Source organism: Schistocerca piceifrons, chromosome 4 (genome assembly GCF_021461385.2).
Source record: "Schistocerca piceifrons isolate TAMUIC-IGC-003096 chromosome 4, iqSchPice1.1, whole genome shotgun sequence".
Classification (NCBI taxonomy): domain Eukaryota; kingdom Metazoa; phylum Arthropoda; class Insecta; order Orthoptera; family Acrididae; genus Schistocerca; species Schistocerca piceifrons.
In genome coordinates this window covers 435,690,104-435,711,677 of record NC_060141.1, presented here as the reverse complement: position 1 = coordinate 435,711,677, position 21,574 = coordinate 435,690,104, and the positions used below count along the sequence as shown (strand labels likewise).

Genomic DNA, 21,574 nt, shown 5'->3' with positions numbered 1-21,574 from the left:
GTAATTCATGTACTGACACATTTAATGATCTTCAAGTTTGCTCCTCAGTTTTGCCCTAGGAACTAGACGTGTAAATAAATAAAAATTATGACAAGCATTTGACAAGATGTACATGTACTTTCTCAACTAAACAAACTCCAGGAATGCTATTGTACATATACAGTGTAGTTATTTTTATTTTTTCTTAGAAGTCATGAAGACAGAGCATCCTCATTTATTGGTACCCATAACAACAGAAAATGTGAACAGTCATGTATTTTTCCAAAACGCCTCAGTAATTCAAATTTCATTAAACTGGGTTGGCTAGTTTTCACTCCCCTGAAATTTGGTTACATGAGGGTCTACTGTATGAACCATACTTTTCCAAAGCCTTAGCAAGCAGGTGCTAGTTATAATTACATGAGGCCTGTGAGCCCTTTCAAAATATTTGATGCTTTTTTTTTTTTATTTTGCTCCTAGCACATCTGGAGTCACAATTATGAAGTATATTGTGTATTGTTATGGAATAAATTACCAGAACCATTCTTCAACATATGATGTTTAGAAGCCCTCTTCCAGTGCTCAAAAACAACAGCACTCACAGAGAGAGCTTCTCTATTGGCAACCCTGCACCCTTTGTTTCTTCAGTTGTATATTACATGTCTAAAGCTGTGCATTGTTAAACTGTTATTGTGTGCAGTCCTTTGTGTTTTAATTAAAGAGACCCAAATGGGTGGTAAACAAAGAAACTTGTAGTGACTGTGCATCAGAAACTATGTGCTGTAATCCAACTGGATTTTGGGGCAGCAACCAAAACTATTACTTTGAAGCTACAGACAGGAAAAAGTACTGTTGGGGACTGGAAGATAAATTGAGCAGAAATTGAAAAGTGATGTGCTTCCCAGGCTACTGGAAGTGGACTAAATGTAAGGAAGACAACATCGTTGTTGTTGTTGTTGTTGTTGTGGTGGTGGTGTTGGTGGTGGTGGTTGTGGTCTTCAGTCCAGAGACTGGTCTGATGCAGCTCTCTGTGCTACTCTATCCTGTGCAAGCTTCTTCATCTCCCAGTGCCTACGGTAACCTACATCCTTCTAAATCTGCTTGGTGTATTCATCTCTTGGTCTCCCTCTACGATTTTTACCCTTCATGCTGCCCTCCAGTACCAAATTGGTGATCCCTTGTTGCCACAGAACATGTCCTATCAACCAGTCCCTTCTTCTAGTCAAGTTGTGCCACAAACTACTCGTCTCCCCAATTCTATTCAGTACTTCCTCATTAATTACATGATCTACCCATCTAATCTTCAGCATTCTTCTGTAGCACCACATTTTGAGAGGTTCTATTCTCTTCTTGTCTAAACTATTTATCGTCCATGTTTCACTTCCATATAGGGCTACACTCCATACAATTGCTAAAAGGTAAATATAAAGAAATTGAATAAGCTTAATTTTTGTGGCATGAACATTTTAAGAGGAAAGATTTGTCCATTACTGGACTGATATTGCAGGAAAAAGAATTGCCATTTCAGTGATAAATAGGAGAAGATTCAGAATTTAATGCCAGCACTGTATGATTGGAAAAACAATTCAGTATTCACCAGATTACCATTAGTGAAAAGGCTTTAACCATCAACAAAGAGGTTGTACATTGTTTAAAGACTATTTGTCAAAGTTAATTGATGAAGAGGGAATTTCTGGTGATCTGTTATACAGTTGGGATGAAAGTGGTTTAAATTACGAAATGCTCCCTAGAAAAATGCTTACATCAGAAAAGGAAGCTGCGGCACCCAGATACAAGAAAGGTAGGGAATGAGTTAGCAAATTACCTTGCAGTAATACAACTGGCAACTGGCTTACATGAACAGGGAAATCACAGAGACCTAGAGCTTTCAAACACCTGAAAAATGAGGAATCACTGCACCTACATCACACTCATCAAAAGAAAGCAAGATGACTTCAGAAATCTTTAAAACGTGGTTATAAAATAAATTCATACCAGCTGTAGAGAAATATTTGAAAGACAACAACTTACTGAGGAAAGCTCTGCTGCTTCTCAATAATGTGCCTTCATGTCCTTCCAGTGATAAACTTACAGATGGAGATATCAGAGCATTATTTTACCACCTAATGTGACTGCTCTTTATCAGCCAATGCATCTCATCTCCATATTCTCAGGTTGTTGGTGTCAGCTATTGATAATAATGAAGACTGTGTAAGAGGAGATAATAATGAAGACCGTGTAAGAGGATTGACTTGCTAGATGTCATAAATTCTGAACATATCACTTGTATGTCTTGGAAAATTCTTTTAGACCATGAAGGTGAACACTTCAACATTGAATCCATGTGGGGAACTGAAGTCAAAGATGGAAACAATGGTATTGTTTCATTGCTCAAAAATTAACTGGGTTGTAAGGATGTCCATGCAGAGGATGTTACAGAATGGATGGCAAATGATCAAGTAGATGAACTAACTGACAACGATATTGTGGAAATGGTGATATAGCGGGAAGTAACACAAGAGGAAGATGCAAACTTAGATGAAAGACGAAATCTCACCCCACATTCGGTGGAGTGAAAGATGATTGAGGCTGTACTGCAGTACACTAGTGAGTAGGAGAAAGCAATACCAGCTGATATCATCTTTTTGCCTAAGGAGAGAAGAGCACTATGACGAGGAAACAGTCATCTATCAAAGATGTTTTTAAAACCTCAAACCTGTAAGCTTCATCTTTTTTATTAGGCCTGGATTTTCACATGTACATAATCATACATTCATACTTTACAATGCAGATCATTTCATGTTTCCTGTAATAATTTTTGAATAGTACAACATGTACACAACACACACTTATGACTAGCATGTGTTAAGTAAGATGTCAGAGAACATTAATAAAATTGGGTTTTCATACTAAAAAAAATGTGTTTTAAGGCATGGCTGGGGTCAGAAGAGAACATTTTCAGAACTCTGGCCTATCCACTTTTTTTTGTTATCCAGATCGACCTTCCACCACATTTGGACAGACAGTTGAGAGGTTCCTGTAATTTTAAAACACTAATTGTTTTTATGAAAAAGTATATTTTATATATGAAAGAAAAGTTTTCTTAAATCTGACAAGCACACTGGGCAACACAGCCTGTAGATCCAGATCATGCCATGCTAAATTCTTGCACACAAGGCTCACAAACTGGGTATAGCCATCAGGACAGATGTTACACAGAAAGCTTTAATACTGGGTTTTCACAAAAGCTATGGAGCATGTAGCAGAAACTTGAAATAGCAGTCAAAGCAATCTGTGGAGAATTTCATCAACATATGTGACCACAACTGCTGGACTTCCCTTCAGAGCACCAGATACAAAAAACACTCAACAATTAACAGAAGTAGGTGGTAATAATGCTCTCAAGAAAGAAAATTTGTTCCATTAATTGGGAATCTGATGGTAACAGTTTCATGAGATCTGAAGGGCTTGCAGTTCAGTATGGAAGAGGAGGAAGAGCATAAGACCACCAAACATACGCAGCCAAAAAACAGTGCTATTGACCATGTACATGTGTCCCTAACTCAAAACAACAGTGCCATACACAGAATCAAGAGTGGTGCAAGTTTCAACCTGCCCAGCCCTTGTGTCATGCAGTGACCTCTGTGGGCCATGGGCTAATTTGTCCATCCCAGTCGGCTGGCAAGCTTAGTGCAGCCTACAGTGTCACGGACAAGGAGCTATCTCAAATTTGTTCAATGTATGCTTGATTTGCGCTATTTGGAATGTATATTTTGTAACTGTTATTATTGTCACATACCTCTAACAGTATAAAAGAACCTATGGGGTACTGAAACTGGCTGAAACAAAAAAAATAAAAAAAAGAGGGAAGCTGTCATTATTGTCAAGCATGTAAAGTCATACATTCATTGAAACCACTGCCAGCCTGCCCCTGCATATTTAATTGAAATAATCTAGAGGGTTTTGTGATTTACAGATGGATGCCTATTCTGATGCAGCAGAGGCAAGGGACCGAATGGCAATTACCTTGTGTGCACAGCTTGGCAGCTGGGGAAGCAAGATGTTGGCATTGCACATCAACCAGTCTTGGCTGGCCTGATATCTTGCACTTAGCTCTACTGGATTGCAAACCAGTTGGGCTGTCCTGCACATTGTACCGGTCAGGGCACAAGATGCTAAACTGGGTGGACTAGAAAAAGCATCATGTATGACTCTCACTACAAACATCACCAGTACAGTGGGATTACCTTTAGCAGCACAAACAACAATGTTTGGTGCTATTACTTATGGTGTGTATAGACACCACGGCAATTGGTGACCATGTTATAACAACAAGGGGTTTGTGAAGGGGATTGCAAATAATAACACATCTTCCAATTGTATTTAGCTGGCCACTTTATAATCTGCAGAAGATAAGCACACAGGGATGAATAAGCTTTGTCTTGCAAGATGACGACCATCACCTAATGCAGCCCCTAAAAACATACATAAGGCTCAAGAAAAATATTGCTTAAAATTAATGTTCCACCAGCAATGAAGTCATTTGGACATGGAGCACAACTAAAGCCTGTACAACAGAAGATCAATGCTGATATTTTAAAACAATCTATAATGGCATTAATATAAAGTGATTTAAGGAAACGTAAAATCTATCTTGATCATTTAATTGAGATTTGTGCACAAAATAATTATCTTATCTGCATCATCATCATCTAAAATACTGAAATAAACTGACATTTTGTATCAATAGCAGTGGCCTTCCTCATGGCAAAGACTCCTTAGCTGAGGATTGAGTTCTTCAATATATAATGATATCACTAGGTCACCAGCATCACATTTATTAGATTTTATTGGCCCTGAACTAAAACTGGTATGTGTTATGGAGAAAGAGGGTGATATCTGACTGGCTATTTGTGAGTTTCATGGCTTGCAGGCAATCGGTAGCCTGCTACAAGTCAGTGACAAACTTCTGGGTGCCATTTGCGTTTTCCTGCTGCCGGTAGTGGAGAGACAACACCAGCTGTACATGAGCTCTTTGTTTAGCCAATCACAGCAGTGTCCAGTGGGTTTGCTGCCCTGCAGTCACACATGGCCCACTGTGCCAGGATTGCTAGCAGCTGGGCACCAGGAGCCTGTAGCTGTCTTCCCAGCTGCCGATATCAGGCTGCACAAAATGGCTGTCTCACCAGTACTTCTGGTTTTTGCAACTTGGCAGTCTGCCCACAACTGCAATAGTGCTCTGATAGTGCCCGTCTGTTGTGTTGTACCAAACAAATATAACAATCATGCTCTGATATGTGGGTGCGACATTACACTCACATTGTATCTGGTATACATCTGCTGTGCTGAAGGATGCATCCTTAATGGACCCTACCAAATCCTGGTTTTAAGCCTCCTTGGTGAAGTATCTTGCCTACCTGATCACTGATGTCTTTGTTGTAAGGTAAGTGCACCACCAGAAGCTGTGCTGTTCTAAATACTGAACTTAGTAGCTCTTTTTACCATTTTATTGTCATATCTATTGGCTTGGAATATGTCCTGCAGCCCTTTCAGTTCTTGATTTTGTTCATAACTGTTGTTCAGCAGCTGCAGTGTGCACTCTTTTCACCAAAATAAATATCAGTCATCAGCTGCTCATAAATTTTATTAAATTCACTTTACTGGATTCAGTAGATTGATCTGTCATCTTCAGAAGTTGGATACAGGCTTCAATCATAGGTAAGTTGACATCAAATAGGGATCGGACAATAAAGGCATCAGAATGAAATTTTCACTCTGCAGCGGAGTGTGCACTGATTGAAACTTCCTGGCAGATTAAAACTGTGTGCCGGACCGAGTCTCGAACTCAGGACCTTTGCCTTTTGCAGGCAAGTGCTTTAATGTAGAGCACTTGACCGCGAAAGGCAAAGGTCCTGAGTTTGAGTCTCGGTCTGGCACACAGTTTTAATCTGCCAGGAAGTTTTGATAAAGGCATCCCTGATTAAAGAACAGTCTGTTGGTTACTATTTATTGCATATACTATGTACTATTTACAATGTGACAGACTGCCGGTTGCTGCGCATCACATATAGTTTGTATTTTTTGCAATGTGATGCTGTTCTACATCTACATCTACATCTACATCTACATGGATACTCTGCAAATAACATTTGAGTGCCTGGCAGAGGGTTCATCGAACCACCTTAACAATTCTCTATTATTCCAATCTCGTATAGCGCGCGGAAAGAATGAACACCAATCTCTTTCCATTCGAGCTCTGATTTCATTTATTTTATTGTGGAGATCATTCCTCCCTATGTAAGTCAGTGTCAACAAAATATTTTTGCATTTGGACGAGAAAGTTGGTGATTGGAATTTCGTGAGAAGTTTCTGATGCCTTTCTTTTAACGGTTTCCAGCCGAAATCCTGCTTCATTTCTGTGACACTCTCTCCCATATTTCGCGATAATACAAAACGTGCTGCCTTTCTTTGAACTTTTTCGATGTACTCTGTCAGTCCTATCTGGTAAGAATCCCACACCACGCAGCAGTATTCTAAAAGAGGGTGGACAAGCATAGTGTCCTTAGCAGGACCATTATGTTTTCTAAGTGTCCTGCCAATAAAATGCAGTCTTGGGTCAGCCTTCCCCACAACATTTTCAACATGTTCCTTCCAATTTAAGTTGTTTGTAATTGTAATACCTAATTATTTAGTTGAATTTATGGCTTTTAGATTAGACTGATTTATCGCGTAACCGAAGTTTAACAAGTTCCTTTTAGCTCTCATGTGGATGACCTCTCACTTTTTGTTATTCAGGGTCAACTGCCACTTTTCACACCATTCAGATATTTTTTCTAAATTGTTTTGCAGTTTGCTTTGATCTTCTGATGACTTTATTAGTCGATAAACGACAGCATCATCTGCAAACAACCGAAGACGACTGTTCAGATTGTCTCCCAAATCATTTATACAGGGTGTTACAAAAAGGTATGGCCAAACTTTCAGGAAACATTCCTCACACACAAAGAAAGAAAATATGTTATGTGGACATGTGTCCAGAAACGCTTACTTTCCATGTCTGAGCTCATTTTATTACTTTTCTTCAAATCACATTAATCATGGAAAGAAACACAGAGCAACAGAATGTACCAGCGTGACTTCAAACACCTTGTTAAAGGAAATGTTCAAAATGTCCTCCATTAGCGAGGATACATGCATCCACCCTCCGCCGCATGGAATCCCTGATACGCTGATGCAGTCCTGGGAATGGCGTATTGTATCACAGCCGTCCACAATACGAGCACGAAGAGTCTCTACATTTGGTACCGGGGTTGCGTAGACAAGAGCTTTCAAATGCCCCCATAAATGAAAGTCAAGAGGGTTGAGGTCAGGAGAGTGTGGAATTGGTCTGCCTCTACCAATACATCGGTCACTGAATCTGTTGTTGAGAAGCGTATGAACACTTCGAGTGAAATGTGCAGGAGCTCCATCGTGCATGAACCACATGTTGTGTCGTAGTTGTAAAGGCACATGTTCTAGCAGCACAGGTAGAGTATCCCGTATGAAATCATGGCAGTGAATCGAGGAAGTACAGTACATACTGAGAAACTAAAATGAGCTCTAACATGGAAATTAAGCGTTTCTGGACACATGTCCTCCTAACATCTTTTCTTTATTTGTGTGTGAGGAATGTGTCCTGAAAGTTTGGCCGTACCTTTTTGTAACACCCTGTATAGATAAGGAACAGCAAAGGGCCTATAGCACTACCTTGTGGAATGCCATAAATCACTTCTGTGTTACTTGATGACTTTCCGTCAGTTACTATGAACTGTGACCTCTCTGACAGGAAATCACAAATCCAGTCACATAACTGAGACGATATTTCATAAGCACGCATAATACTAGCCACTTGTGTGGTACAGTGTCAAAAGCCTTCCGGAAATCCAGAAATACGGAATCAATCGGAAATCCCTTGTCAATAGCACTCAACACTTCACATGAATAAAGAGCTAGTTGGGCTGCACAGGAACGATGTTTCTAAAGCCATGTTGACTGTGTGTCAATAGACAGTTTTCTTCGAGGTAATTCATAACGTTCGAACACAAAATCTGTTCTAAAATCCTGCTACATATCGACATTAACGATATGGGCCTGTAATTTAGTAGATTACTCATACTACCTTTCTTGAATATTGGTGTGACCTGTGCAACTTTCCAGTCTTTGGGTATGGATCTTTCGTCAAGCAAACAGTTGTATATGATTGTTAAGTATGGAGGTAATGCATCAGCATACTCCGAAAGGAACCTAATTGGTATACAGTCTGGACCAGAAGACATACTTTTATTAAGTGAGTTAAGTTGCTTCACTACTCCGAGGATATTTACTTCTATGTTACTCATGTTGGCAGCTGTTCTCAATTTGAATTCTGGAATATTTACTTTGTCTTCTTTTGTGAAGGCATTTTGGAAGACTGTGTTTAGTAACTCTGCTATCTTCAATAATATCTCCATTGCTATCACGCAGAGAATGCACTGACTGTTTCTTGTGCTAACATACTTCACATACGACCAGAATCTCTCTGGATTTTCTGCCAGGCTTTGAGACAAAGTTTCATTGTGGAAACTGTTATAGGCATCTCACATTGAAGTCTGCACTAAATTTCGAGCTTCTGTAAAAGATCGCCAATCTTTGGGATTTTGTGTCTGTTTAAATTTGGCATGTTTGTTCATTGTTTCTGCAACAGTGCTCTAACCCGTTTTGTGTACCAAGGAGGATCAGCTCCATCGTTTGTTAATTTACTTGATATAAATCTCTCAATTGCTGCTGATACTTTTTCTTTGAATTTAAGCCACATCTGGTCTATACTTACATTATTAATTTGGAACGAGTGGAGATTGTCTTTCAGGAAGGCCTCAAGTGAATTTTTATCTGCTTTTTTGAATAGGTATATTTTTTGCTTATTTTTCGGAGATTTGGGGATTACAATATTCAATCTCACTAAAACAACCCTGTGTTCTCTAATCCCTGAATCGGTTTTGATGCTCGTTATTAACTCAGGATTATTTGGTGTTAAGATTTCAAGTGTGTTTTCACAACCGTTTACTATTTGCATGGGCTCATGAACTAACTGCTCGAAATAATTTTCAGAGAATGCGTTTAGCACAATTTTGGATGATATTTTATGCATACCTCCGGAATTAATCATGTATTTCTGCCAACATATCGAGGGTATATTAAAGTCTCTACCAACTATTATCGTATGAGTTGGGTACGTGTTTGAAATTAAACTCAAGTTTTCTTTGAACGTTTCAGCAACTGTACAATCTGAATTGGGAGGTTGGTAAAAGGATCCATTATTATTTTATTCTGGTTGCCAACAATGATCTCTGCCCATACTAACTCACAGTAAGTAACTACTTCAATTTTGCGACAAGTTAAACTACTTCTGACAGCAACATACATGCCACCGCCAACCGTGTTTAGCCTATCCTTTTGGAACACTGTTAGGTTCTTTGCAAAAATTTCGGCTGAGCTTATGTCTGGCTTTAGCCAGCTTTCAGTGCCTATAACGATTTGATCATCAGTGCTTTCTATTAGCACTTGGAGCTCTGGTACTTTCCCAACACAGCTACGACAATTTACAACTGTTATACCAATGGTCCCTCTATCTACGTTCTTCCTGTGTTCAGCCTGCCCCCTTTGTGACTGAAGCCCTTCTTGTGTTTTCCTGAGACCCTCTAACCTAAAAAACCGCCAAGTCCATGCCACACAGCCCCTGCTATCCATGTAGGCGCCTCCTGCGTATAGTGGACACCTGATCTATTCAGCAGAACCTGAAACCCAACCACCCTTTGGCGCAAGTCGAGGAATGTGCAGCCTACATAGTCACAGAACTGTCTGAGCCTCTGATTCAGACCCTCCACTGGGCTCGGTACCAGAGGTCCGCAATCGGTCCTGTCGACAATGCTGCAAATGGTCAGCTCTGCTTTAATCTTGCAAGCAAGATTAGCAGCCTTTACCACTTCTGTTAGCTGCTCGAAACCAGAGCGAATCTCTTCTGATCCAAAGTGACACACACTGGTACCAACGTGAGCAACCACCTGCAGTTGGCATCTTCATGGCATCCGGGAGGACCCTTTCCACATCTGGAATGATTCCACCTGGTGTGCACATCGAGTGCACATTGGTTTTCTTACCCTTCTTGTCAGCCAAGTCCCTAGGGGGCCCCATAACGCGCCTAACATTGGAGCTCCCAACTTCCAATAATCCCACCCTCTGCAATTGCTCAGATCTTGCAGGCTGAGTGGTTTCCTCTGAAACAGGACATGTGACAGCATCTGGCTCAGCGACAGTGTCAGCCACAGACAGCACCTAGAACCTGTTTGTCAGACAAACTGGGGGGGCCTTACGTGCGGCCACCTGGGTAGCCTTTCGCCACTTGCTTTGCCCCGGGGTGACCTCCCACTCGACCACAGGTGAAGGTTCAACCTCAGTGCGAGCAATAACTGGGCCGGCCACCGGTGAAGACCGATCGGAGGACCCCCATGGCCGGCCCACAACAGTGGTGCCCATCCATTGCAGCCTCAATCTGTGTAACTTAAGACATCACAGCCTGAAGCTGAGAGCGAAGTGTCACCAACTCAGCTCGCATCCGCGCACAACGATCGCAGTCCCTGTCCATACTAAAGACTGTGGAGAACTAAACTACGCAGATAAACGGACTATCAGCACGTGCTGCGCAACTCTACTGTGAACCCTGATGAAAACGCACAAACTGTGTCTAATAATACACAGATATTCAAAAACCTAACTACCAAAGCACTCAGGTGAATAAATAATTTGCCCCTGGTAAGTAATTTTTAATGTGTCACAGAGTCGGTTTACTTTCTGACGCAAATGAAAACACGAGAACTGTGGCTATTAGCTATTAGATTTTAAATTTTAGTTCGTAGTTTCTTTAATGAAGGACATCTCTGTCATTCAATCCACATTTGATGTCGGTCTGCCTCTGATTTAAGCATTGCTAAAATGAAATTAATAAAATTTTTGTGCCTGTGATAGCTGATTTTTATTTTGGCGTAAAGTTTTTTCAATTCTTATTTGATAATGTTTTTATCACTGATGCATCGGGCTTAAGTGGTCACCAAGTGCAGGATGGAAATGCTTCTGAGTTGGACAATGATGGGATTCAGCATTTATGGACCAGTAGGTGTGGGTAGGTTCTGTAGACCTTGTATTCTAGACCTCCAAGACCAGGAACAGAGGCACACTGTTTCTTTCTTGTTCTGGTATGAACTGGATGATCTTATGCAAGCTGTTAATATACTGATGGAACTTCTGCAGCTCTGTTCTCCATGTGCACGAAACTGCATGGAGCTTAAGGCAGTTTACTCAAATGATCACCTAAAAATGTCAACTGATATCAGAGAGAATGGGGATCCTATTGGCACACTGTCTGTCATTCATAATATTTACAACTCCAGATGAAATAGGTTGATGATAAATATAACTGCATCAGGTCACAAATATCAACCAGTACTCAATCCTGAGTGATGCTGATAGGCATTGGAATGCTGATGAAGAAAGGCTTTGTGTAAGTGTACCAAAATTCAGTTTGCTGTATGTGTTGCTACTGTACAAGTGAACAAAACAACTTGAATCCTTCACACACAATTTTGTGTGTCCCGTAAGGAAAGTTGCTACTCAGTGTATACTGAAGATGTTGAGTTGCAGACAGGCACAACAAAGCAAATCCATCCTGGGTTTTCCATTGTTCCTTAAGGGGAAGCAGTTTTCTAGCCACATACTTTGCCACATTGTATGTGAATCGATGCCATTAATGGCAGACCTGAGGGGGGCTGGATCTTAAGTGTCTGTAAGTCCTTGGTGTACCCTGGATTTTGTTGATGAGTTCCCTGGCTGTGTCATGATCTATTCTGGAGTCTTGGACTAAGGCTCACATGGCCTAACATATGCTAATGTTATTCAAAGGACAATAAAATGTAAAAAATGTGGCATCAGTGCTCTAGAGATACTTAGAAAATTGATATATTGAGGCACACAATCCCCAGCTAATTACTCTTTGCTCTGACGAAGGCCATAACTCAGCTGAAATGTTGCTTATTTTAATATTTAAAGTATTTTACAAGATATGTGGCAATACACTCAGAAGGATTTGAATGTGACTGACATCAGCCATGAATCACCACCACCACCACCACCACCACCCAGTTTAGAAGTATTCTATCTTATACATGCTAACCACTGAAGCCAGGTGCAACAGCGATAAAAACAATGTAAAATAAGAACTCATGGAGCTGCATAACACCTTCTGAGCCAATAAATATGATGATAAAACAATAAGAAGAGCTGCTAGGTACAATAGGAATAAGGGTACAGAAACTGAAATCATAAACAAGCTCCTGGTGGTGAGCTTACCTTGCATCAAGGCTGTCAGTGTTAGGGTAGCTCAAGGCAATTCACTGATGAGTCAACAAGTCAGTATTCTGGAGTGGATCCAAGATCCAGGATTTGGTGGAGTACTCTAAGGTTGCAGCAAAAATTCTCAAAGCCTCAGTAGTATATAAGATACTGTGTTAGTGCATTGTTGCCTACATTGGGAAACAGGAAGTCTTGCTAGTACCCGAGTATTAGAGCAAGTGTGGCATGTTCAATTGGGGCAGCACAACAGATTGGCATTTTCAGACAAACATTGGCATCATGAGCAGACTATCAAGATTTTAGAAGCTCAAATACCGATGATGCAACTTTGGAGACACACATAGAAAACAACAGGGGTAACTGAAATCTTGAAGCAGCCTGACATCTTCAACAGGAAATACAGCTACAGGCTCCCAGGATCCTGACTGCCATCTTCCCCAGTATAAACGGGCACATATGATCGTAGGGTGGCTGGCTCACAAGATACTGTCACAACTGACTGAACAAACAGCACACACATAACTGGCATTGTCTCTCTGCTACTAATAGGAGGAAAACGTGACTCCCAGAAGCTTTTCATGATTCATGGTGGGTTACCAACCACGAGCAAGCAGTGAAACCCAGATATAGATGGTCACATGTAACCCCTTCTCTTGTAACACCCACCAATGTTGTTTTAGGGCAAATAAAATCCAATAAATTGTTCAGCAGTGGCCTAGTGACACCATTAGCGAAGTAACATCTGATGCAACCATTCCTACGGTAATCAGTATTTGCCCAGCGGAAGGCTGCTGCTATTCGGCCAAAACATTTTATTTTAGTATTTTAAAAGATGATATGGCAATACACCCAGGAGGACTTTAATAAGATTGACATTGGCTGTGGAAGCCTACATATTTATATGAACATCTTTGCCACTGTGCACCTGACTGGTTAATGTAAAAAAAGCAATCTCTAGATCTGCACAGTTACAAACTGAAAAAGAAATGTAAATGAAATGACACAATTTCTGAGACTTTACTGGTTTCATACAGATACGATTTGATGTATATAGACTGAGGCGGCAAGTGAAATCCTTTGGTTCCTGGCCTTGGTACAAATTTTCACTCGCTGCTTCAGTCTATATACATAAAGAAATGTAAGTCCATTGGTCCACCCAGGCACTGCCTTATCTAAATGCATCCCATTGTGACATTCTAGACAATAAATAACAGTTTTCAGCTACTCATTAAATCAAAGCATCTGTTTTTACTTTGGTGAAAGCTATGAATGTAAAGAATGATACACCAATGAGAAAAGTGTACATAACGGCAAGCCCCTATGCAAGCACTTCACTTATAATGAACAGTGACTAGTTCTCCTGTGGCTACTGACCTCATACATCTCTTTCTATAAATCCTTTCACATAAAGTACTTTATATCTCCATACTGGTGAGTAAGAATAGCTTACAGGATCACAGTAATATTCCTTCAAATGCATATAATAAATACTGATTATCACCAAATATTGTTGCCTGTTGGATACCACATCAATGGTCAGAAATAGTTGCAGTAGTCTGTGATGAATGAAGCGTGAATAATTTATCACCTGGCCATCATTCTGATCTTGAAACAAAATAGAGTTATCTCCATTTGTTTTGGTATCACTCCTGGAGTAAATAAATCCTTTGTGCTATTTACTTTCAGATCATAAATCTCTAGGAAATATCAAAATTACGTCACAGGCTATATTTACCAGGTTATTATTATTGGTACCCATAGTGATTATTCTTGTCAAAACTGAGATGAATGTGAAACTTAATAATTTTTACATTTTTACTTGTTTCACTGTATTTTTTCATAAAGAATTTTAATTTCACTGTGTAACTTGATAATTAAAATTTCAGTAATGAGTGTTCTAAAAATTTTGACCCCCTAAGTAATGTTGCAATGGAACAATAATGTTTACTTATTTAAAGAGAAACATTTTCAAATTATAGAAATTTGTGTGGTTTTATCTAACATGTAAATTTGGAAGTGTCATTGTTGCATAAAAATTAAATTCAGTTTTAAGAAGTTATATGGCTCAAATGGCTCTGAGCACTATGGGACTTAACTTCAGAGGTCATCAGTCCCCTAGAACTACTTAAACCTAGCTAACCTAAGGACATCACACACATCCATGCCCGAGGCAGGATTCGAACCTGTGACCGTAGAGGTCGCGCGGTTCCAGACTGTAGTGCCTAGAATTAAGAAGTTACTTGAATTACTGAAAGGTGTAAAGAAATATGTGATACTTATATTTCGTTTAACTAATATTTTATAATCATAAATAATATAAAATAAGCCCATTTAAAAAGGATTGAATTATAAGTATTAATATGCTCCCACTTAGACTACATGGAGACTCCTGAATGTAGCAAGTGATTCACTGTTTCTTAGTACGCAATAGGAATGTAGTGTTTTGCACAATAAATAGCATTTCCACTCAGTGAACTGTAATGTTTTAAGACTTGGTAAAAGCATTTTACATGTTTCCAGACAGAATTCTGTGTAAGAAACACATGGCAGCAAATTATTTATTTTTATATATGCATTAACAAATTCAGTTTGTTAGATTTTGACAGTCATCTGTTAATACACTTTTTTCAATGACATAAACAAAAGAAAAAGTTTCTTTAAAATTAAGTTAATTATCTATGGAAATCTCTGCCATTAATTAACTTTGGAATAATTATGGGTTGTAACATTATTAACTGTCTCCAATTTGTCATCAGTCTCCACCTAAGTACAACTAATAGGTAATGGCAAAATAGAATTTGACAAAGTTGGCTAGCTCAGCTCAAAGCACAAACTTTTTTTCTTGCAGCCTTCAGCCTGCAGTTGCTATGTGACGTGATGTAAATGGAAACTGAATTGTTGATTTGCATATTCTAACTATTGAAAAACACTGTGTTGGTAACCCATTTTTCAAGTACACTGTTTTTGTGAGTTATTGTTGTTTCTGTGTCTTCTCTCTAGTTTATGGAAATCAGTGCAGAGGGAGGGGCTGCAGGATTAAACATACGAGGAAGTTGGGAAACAGGGTGGAGACTATCATAAACTTACTCATCACAGTTTTATCTATACAGTTTTTTTTGTTACAAAGCCAAATTTGTTGCTGATTGTACCTTTCAAATACTGACTTTTAAGAAGCATCACTTTAATTTAATAAATGAAATATGTCATCTCTAGTCACATTATTCAATGATCTTCACAAACTTAGCATGTCTGATGTTCCAGATAGGTGACACCTATATCAAGCAATCTGCAGCTCTCATTTCTGATTCACTTCACTTGTGAAATTAGATATTTCTTTGCTGTTACAATAATAATAGTAATGACACTGATGATTGTGATTTATAGTTATGGCATTGCCTTTATCCTTTACACACTGCTGGCCATTAAAATTACAAGACCACAATGGATAGCAAATAACAAATTTAACTTTGGCCATATATGGTACAGTATAAAGAATATATTATTAAACTTTTAGATGGCTGGCAGCAACACAGGCCCTAACGCAGTTGTCAAGTCAAACTGAGCTTAGATGACACACCTGGATATGTCATTTGATGCTGATTCAACTCTATGTGATAGTTAATGGATCACAGTAGCTGGTTAGTGGGGATGTACATACCTCTCAGCAACTCATGACCCATTATTTTTAGTGGGTGAGATATGGAGAACGTGCTGTTCAGGAGATAGGTCAGGACAGCACGGGCAACAGATGGTGTTGAGTTACCTCATCACAGAGACCTTGGTGACAGGGCACAGCCACTGTTCTCGATACAACAGAAGTGCAATAGCTGCTGTCCAAATTACCAGCTACTTGAACCAAAAGTGATCATGTTGTTCACTCAGTGTCACCCTATATCGTCACATAAGGTACTGTGTACAGCAACATTCATTCATGTGCCTCAGAGCCTCCAAACATAGATACATCGATTTCAGTGCAGTGCAGTACACAGGGCCAAGACTCAGCTGAGTAGATAACATGGCGCCACTCGTATACAGTACTGTATCGACAGTCCTTGGTGCTGCGGCTGTCATTGCACTGTACATGTGGATACTTTTATGTCTGAATAGAAGCACATTTCCTAACTCAGTGCATGTGATGTTAGTGTACAATCCTGTACAGCTGAGTGAAGCATATGAGAGTCCTATCAAATGCTTTTGATGTGATGTCACTGAGATACTGTTTGGCATTGAGTACCACCCCTCTTAACTCATCTGTGCCATATTCGCATGATAGTCAAAGGATCCTAATCAGTGGGAGCAGCAAGACTGCTGGATGATAAACCACAGTCTCAATAGGTCACAATTCTGTCATTGTTATATTCCACCACATGCTGCTACATGTTTCCCTTTCAGCATGATGATATTAAAACTAACCAACATTAAAATGTGATTTCAGAGTTAAAACACACTGCTTAGTCTTTTGTTATACACAGAATACTGTTGTCATTACTCCTGTCTTCTTTGTGCATTTGTGCTGAAATGATGATAATTTGCATAACCAAGCATTTTGTACATTTCATACCCACTTAACATTTGTTGTATGCTGTCTTCATGGTGTTGCTGTTTTAATGACCACAAGTGTACATAAACAAAATCACTGTAGGCAGCCTAAACGACAGATCCAAAGAAGCATAATTTTAAGATAGATATCTAACAATGGCCTTCTGGAAGAGACTATCCAGAGACTGTAACATGTGGGTAATAACTTTCACATATGAAATATAAATTTAAAAAAAATCAGTTATAAAAGAATCTGATATGAAAAAAATGAGTACCTACCAATGTGAAACTGAGAAAGGGATTGTTGGAGCAGGGCTGACATGGTAATACCAGTATTACTCAAGAAACACAGCTTCTTCTGTAGTATTGTGCATTTTTTAAATTTGTTCATCTGGATGTAGAGAAAAATAAGACATACTATAGCAAAAAAACAAAATGATATATTATTTTAAGAGATGCTGATGGAAAGGGGAAGTGACTTCAAATTCTGACTCAAGAGAAACAATTGTTCCTCTCCTAATTTCACAACTGATCTGGTGAGGGGAGCAACTTTTCTTTCCCTCCAGCATCTGTTCATTCTAAATTTGCTTGACGCTACATATATGCTCCCCTCTTTCTGTGTAATTATATAGTTTCCACTATGGTTTTTATAAAGCATGTGCCCACCAGCTCTGCTCCAACTGTTCCGGTTCCAGCAGTTTTTGAGTCGATGTTCATATGTCACATGTAATTAAAAAACTTTTTAATATTTTCAAATCTTTTGTTTTGTAGTATTGCTGTCCCCAATATCAGGCCCATATTTAAGTTTGTGACCCAGACAAAGTGTAATTTAAAATAACAAATAATATTGTCTTCCTCTTCACACATACAAGTTTTTCACCATATCAAGAATAAATCCTGTAATAGTTTGCTGTTGGTAATGTGGCTGTTCTGAGGTTTTGATATTGCAGCTCCAGTGATACAGTAGTAGTTCCCGATTCTAAAAATATACTTGGTTCAAAAACTTTTAGTAACATCTTTACAGCCAGCTGAGGATATCACCAAGCCTGACAGTTAGTTATTTAAAAGAAGGTTTATCACATGGCAAGCAGCTACACTTACAGGCATTGCACATTCCATAGTAACATGCACAAACATGACAAAATGGAGGATGGATCTGTGCATAGGGTAAGTTGTGGCACTGACCACAGCATGAGATGTGATTGGACAGTCAAATCCAGATTCCCTTATCTTTAAAAGAAAAGTCTGTTTCACCATGAATCATTTGCTTATATTTGTTCAGTCCTTACCAGGATTCTTCTTTATTTATTTATCAGTTTCATTAATATGGGAATGTACAAGTAAAGTTATGGCACTCATTGAGATCATTTCAAATTTCACTGTGATATTACAGCAGTGCTCATTTTTAGAGTGCAGAATAGATGTGAGTAGAATAATTGCTTCACGAAGTCAAACTTATGACTTTTTATAGTGAATCTGAGGCCGTGCTGATAGCGTGCATCAGTGCGCCGTACTATAAGGTCCCATACCTGGTACTGTAGCATATGCAGAATGCCTCCTCGGATTGTATTTACTCGAAAATGTTCTTCTTTCAAACGGGCTCGGCGCTGGATATGAAATAGTAATTGTTGTTTATAAAATTTCTTATGTGAAATAAGTGTATTATGTGAAGATTTTGATGTTTGTGAGGGTTACAGAAATCGAAATTCTGAGCATGTATTTCACAAGCGATAATGAATGATGATGATGGCTTAAAAACATGCGTTTACAATTAAGATAATTTCCAAACACAAAGGAACACTCATGCCCTCAAAATGCGGAGATTTCTCTTTGATACTGCCTTGAAAATTCAGGTGTCATTCACTAGGAGTCACCTAACAAACAAGTAGCACATCAATAATAGCTATTTACAATACGTTAGACAAGGAGAGGGAGAGACCTAAACAAAAATTTCCACATTTCTTTCTTTCTTTTGTTTGGCTGCTACTGACATAGGCACAGTCTATTTGCTATTGAAGAGAACAATGTGTGCGTTTAAGATACATGCAGTAAAGAAAATCCAGTTATACAGCAAAGCTACTGGCACTGTGTCTTACAGATATACCTGAAGATACATAATTCGACACACTGAATTTTACAAAACTCTTATAACAAATTTTATTTATTTGTAACCTTTTTTTAAATTACTTATTGAACCATGTTTAAGCACATTAATTTTCCTGCTTCTGTTACTAATGACCCTTTAATGAGGCCCCTAACCCAGGTTCTATATTCAACCATTTTAGGCATATTCTTTATTTTATTATTTCAAATGAACTGACAAAAACTGCCATACGAACACTGATATGTATTTTTGGACCATGCACACAAAAAGCTCAAGTCTTCAGCATTACAAATATTGTGGTATTGATATTTATTTTCAGACACTTTTTTTCGCAGTATAAACAAGAGATTACACAAGGTACAATGAAATAGAAATTGAATTATAAAATTATTTTAATAAAATTACATAATATATATGATAAGCTCACAAAGAAGCTAACATGCAAGACAAAATGGTCTATACATTATAAAGTGTTCAAGGAGTAGCGTCCTACTGATTGCAAAATGAAATCATATATTTTGTCCATTTACTACAGTGCATATACAGGAAAAGAATTTCAATTCTTGCAGCCACTAAATGCAGCAAACATAGTTTATGTACTTCATGCACAACAATATCAATATTAATGAGACATAAATTCTCATGCAAATCAATGTGCAGAATTAACAAACTCCTTTTACAAAAAGGATACAATTTTAATTTCAAATTAACTACAACTCAAGTCACAATAAAAACAGTTATCAGAAATGTCTGTAATGGTGCCAGAAGAACAAAATGAAGAAAGTCAGCTTGTAAAAATAAATAAATGGATGAACAGTTCCAAATCATGCGGAGCTGTGATGGGTGCTGAAGCTGCAGCAACAGCAGCTGAGGTGCATGTATCACTTTTAAAATGTTGGTTTCTGTACTAATATTTAAATTGTGTATGTGTGTGTAAATACACACAATGATTTTATTTTTAAAAAATCTGAGTAGAATGTGCGTGTTTGTGAGTGTAACAGTATTATCGAGCCTATATGCTGGCACCCAAAAAATTATAAGTGTAAAATTAAAATAAAATGAAATCTCAAAATCTTAACACCAAAATTCAACTATAACAGAGAAGAGAGTCAGAATAGGGGGGTCAGTGCTTACATGAGTCAGGGTGTGGCTTTTCCTCTGCCACCATTAACGCTGCTCGTTCTGTCGGAGGCATGCGCTGCTCTATCGCATTCACACAGTTTAGCATGCTCCTGGAAAAGAGTCAGCATATCTGGTCTGGGTAAAGCTATGCAACTATTTGTTGGCAAATGGTGGGTGCCTTTATTCTTATTACCTGTGGTGTCAAAATGTGGCAAGAAAGAAACGAGAAAGTCTACAAGCAGTTTCTAGACAATAAAGTCCACTCTTTATGTATAAAAAGAAATATGACACAATTAAATTTCATTAATAGCTCACATAAGCTGAAACCCAACTTTATTATCTGCTGGCACCATCTGAATTTACACCTCTGACAAATGTCAGGACCATAACTCCCATTTCTCACCAAGATTTAAGAATAAATATTTTTCCTTGTGCCTTAGGACCAGACACACTGATTTATCAAAATTTCTCTCTCTCTCTCACTCTCTCTCTCTCTCTCTCTCTCTCTCTCTCTCTCTCACTCACTCACTCACTCACTCACTCACTCACTCAAAATACAGAAAATGGAAGTACTACAAGTACTATGAACACTACAATAAAATGTGACAAAGCATATTGCTTGTTATACCAGTTTGTGAACAACTATGTGCTTATAATGGCTTATAAAAGTACATGCACTCTAATCTTTAAATTTGTAGTGTGCATATATTTCACAGTACAAACAATTTGCTTTGCCATTCAGTACAATGTTCTAACATCTCAACAGCAGATCAGCATCCTCCTCCTGCATTGTAAGTAGTAACAGCAGTTGTTTTTAAAGGCAAGCTTGACTTGGATGGAGCATCTTCATCGATTTTCACAAAAGTCTCTCGGCTGGCGTTAACACTTCCATCGTCCCTGAAATCGAAGAACACTGCTATTAAGTTTCCAGCTGGTAAGTGTGTACCTGTACTGAAATGAGGACAGACCACCTCTTTGCCTAGGAAATCATGACCTTGCAACTCCTAAAGCAGGTTCCCAATTTGCCAATAAAATCTATTTGCCAAGAATTATTATTAAAGGTAGATTGGATCTTCAGGGGGCACCACAAGCAGCACACCTGTGAAACTCTAAATGCCTGCATTCTTTAAGCATTACATGGCATACCATGAATTTGAAATAACTGGAGAGCAAAGCTATGCAGTATTAATTGGCTAGGAGACTGTTACAATACAGCAGTGAGTACATCTGCTGATGTCCTATATGTGTGAAAATTTTCATTGAATACCTTATACAGATTTCACAAGAAAATGGAATCCTGCTTTAAAGCAAGGGTTTTACAGAAATATACTAAAACAGAGATCATAAATTTAGAGAACAATTTATTGCACATATTCTTACTGGAGAGAAAGAAAGAATGGTGGAGCGAGA

The 21,574-nt window shown here is 38.6% G+C and overlaps 1 protein-coding gene across 7 annotated transcripts in view; it reads right to left on the bottom strand.

The window, feature by feature from the left end:
• Positions 1 to 21,574, bottom strand: part of LOC124794748 (glucose transporter type 1) — a 502,711-nt gene that overhangs the window by 51,511 nt on the left and 429,626 nt on the right. The window contains exon 16 of one of the 7 annotated variants that reach the window (XR_007016606.1): positions 20,177 to 21,061. The exons of 5 other annotated variants lie outside the window; for them this stretch is intronic. Coding sequence is in view for 1 of the 2 variants with exons in the window: in XM_047258359.1 (XP_047114315.1) it covers positions 20,935 to 21,061 (127 nt within the window). In the remaining variant the exon portion in view is untranslated. Of the gene's footprint in view, positions 1 to 19,416; positions 21,062 to 21,574 lie in introns of those variants that run through there. One more of the 7 variants, XM_047258359.1, reaches the window with a different exon arrangement.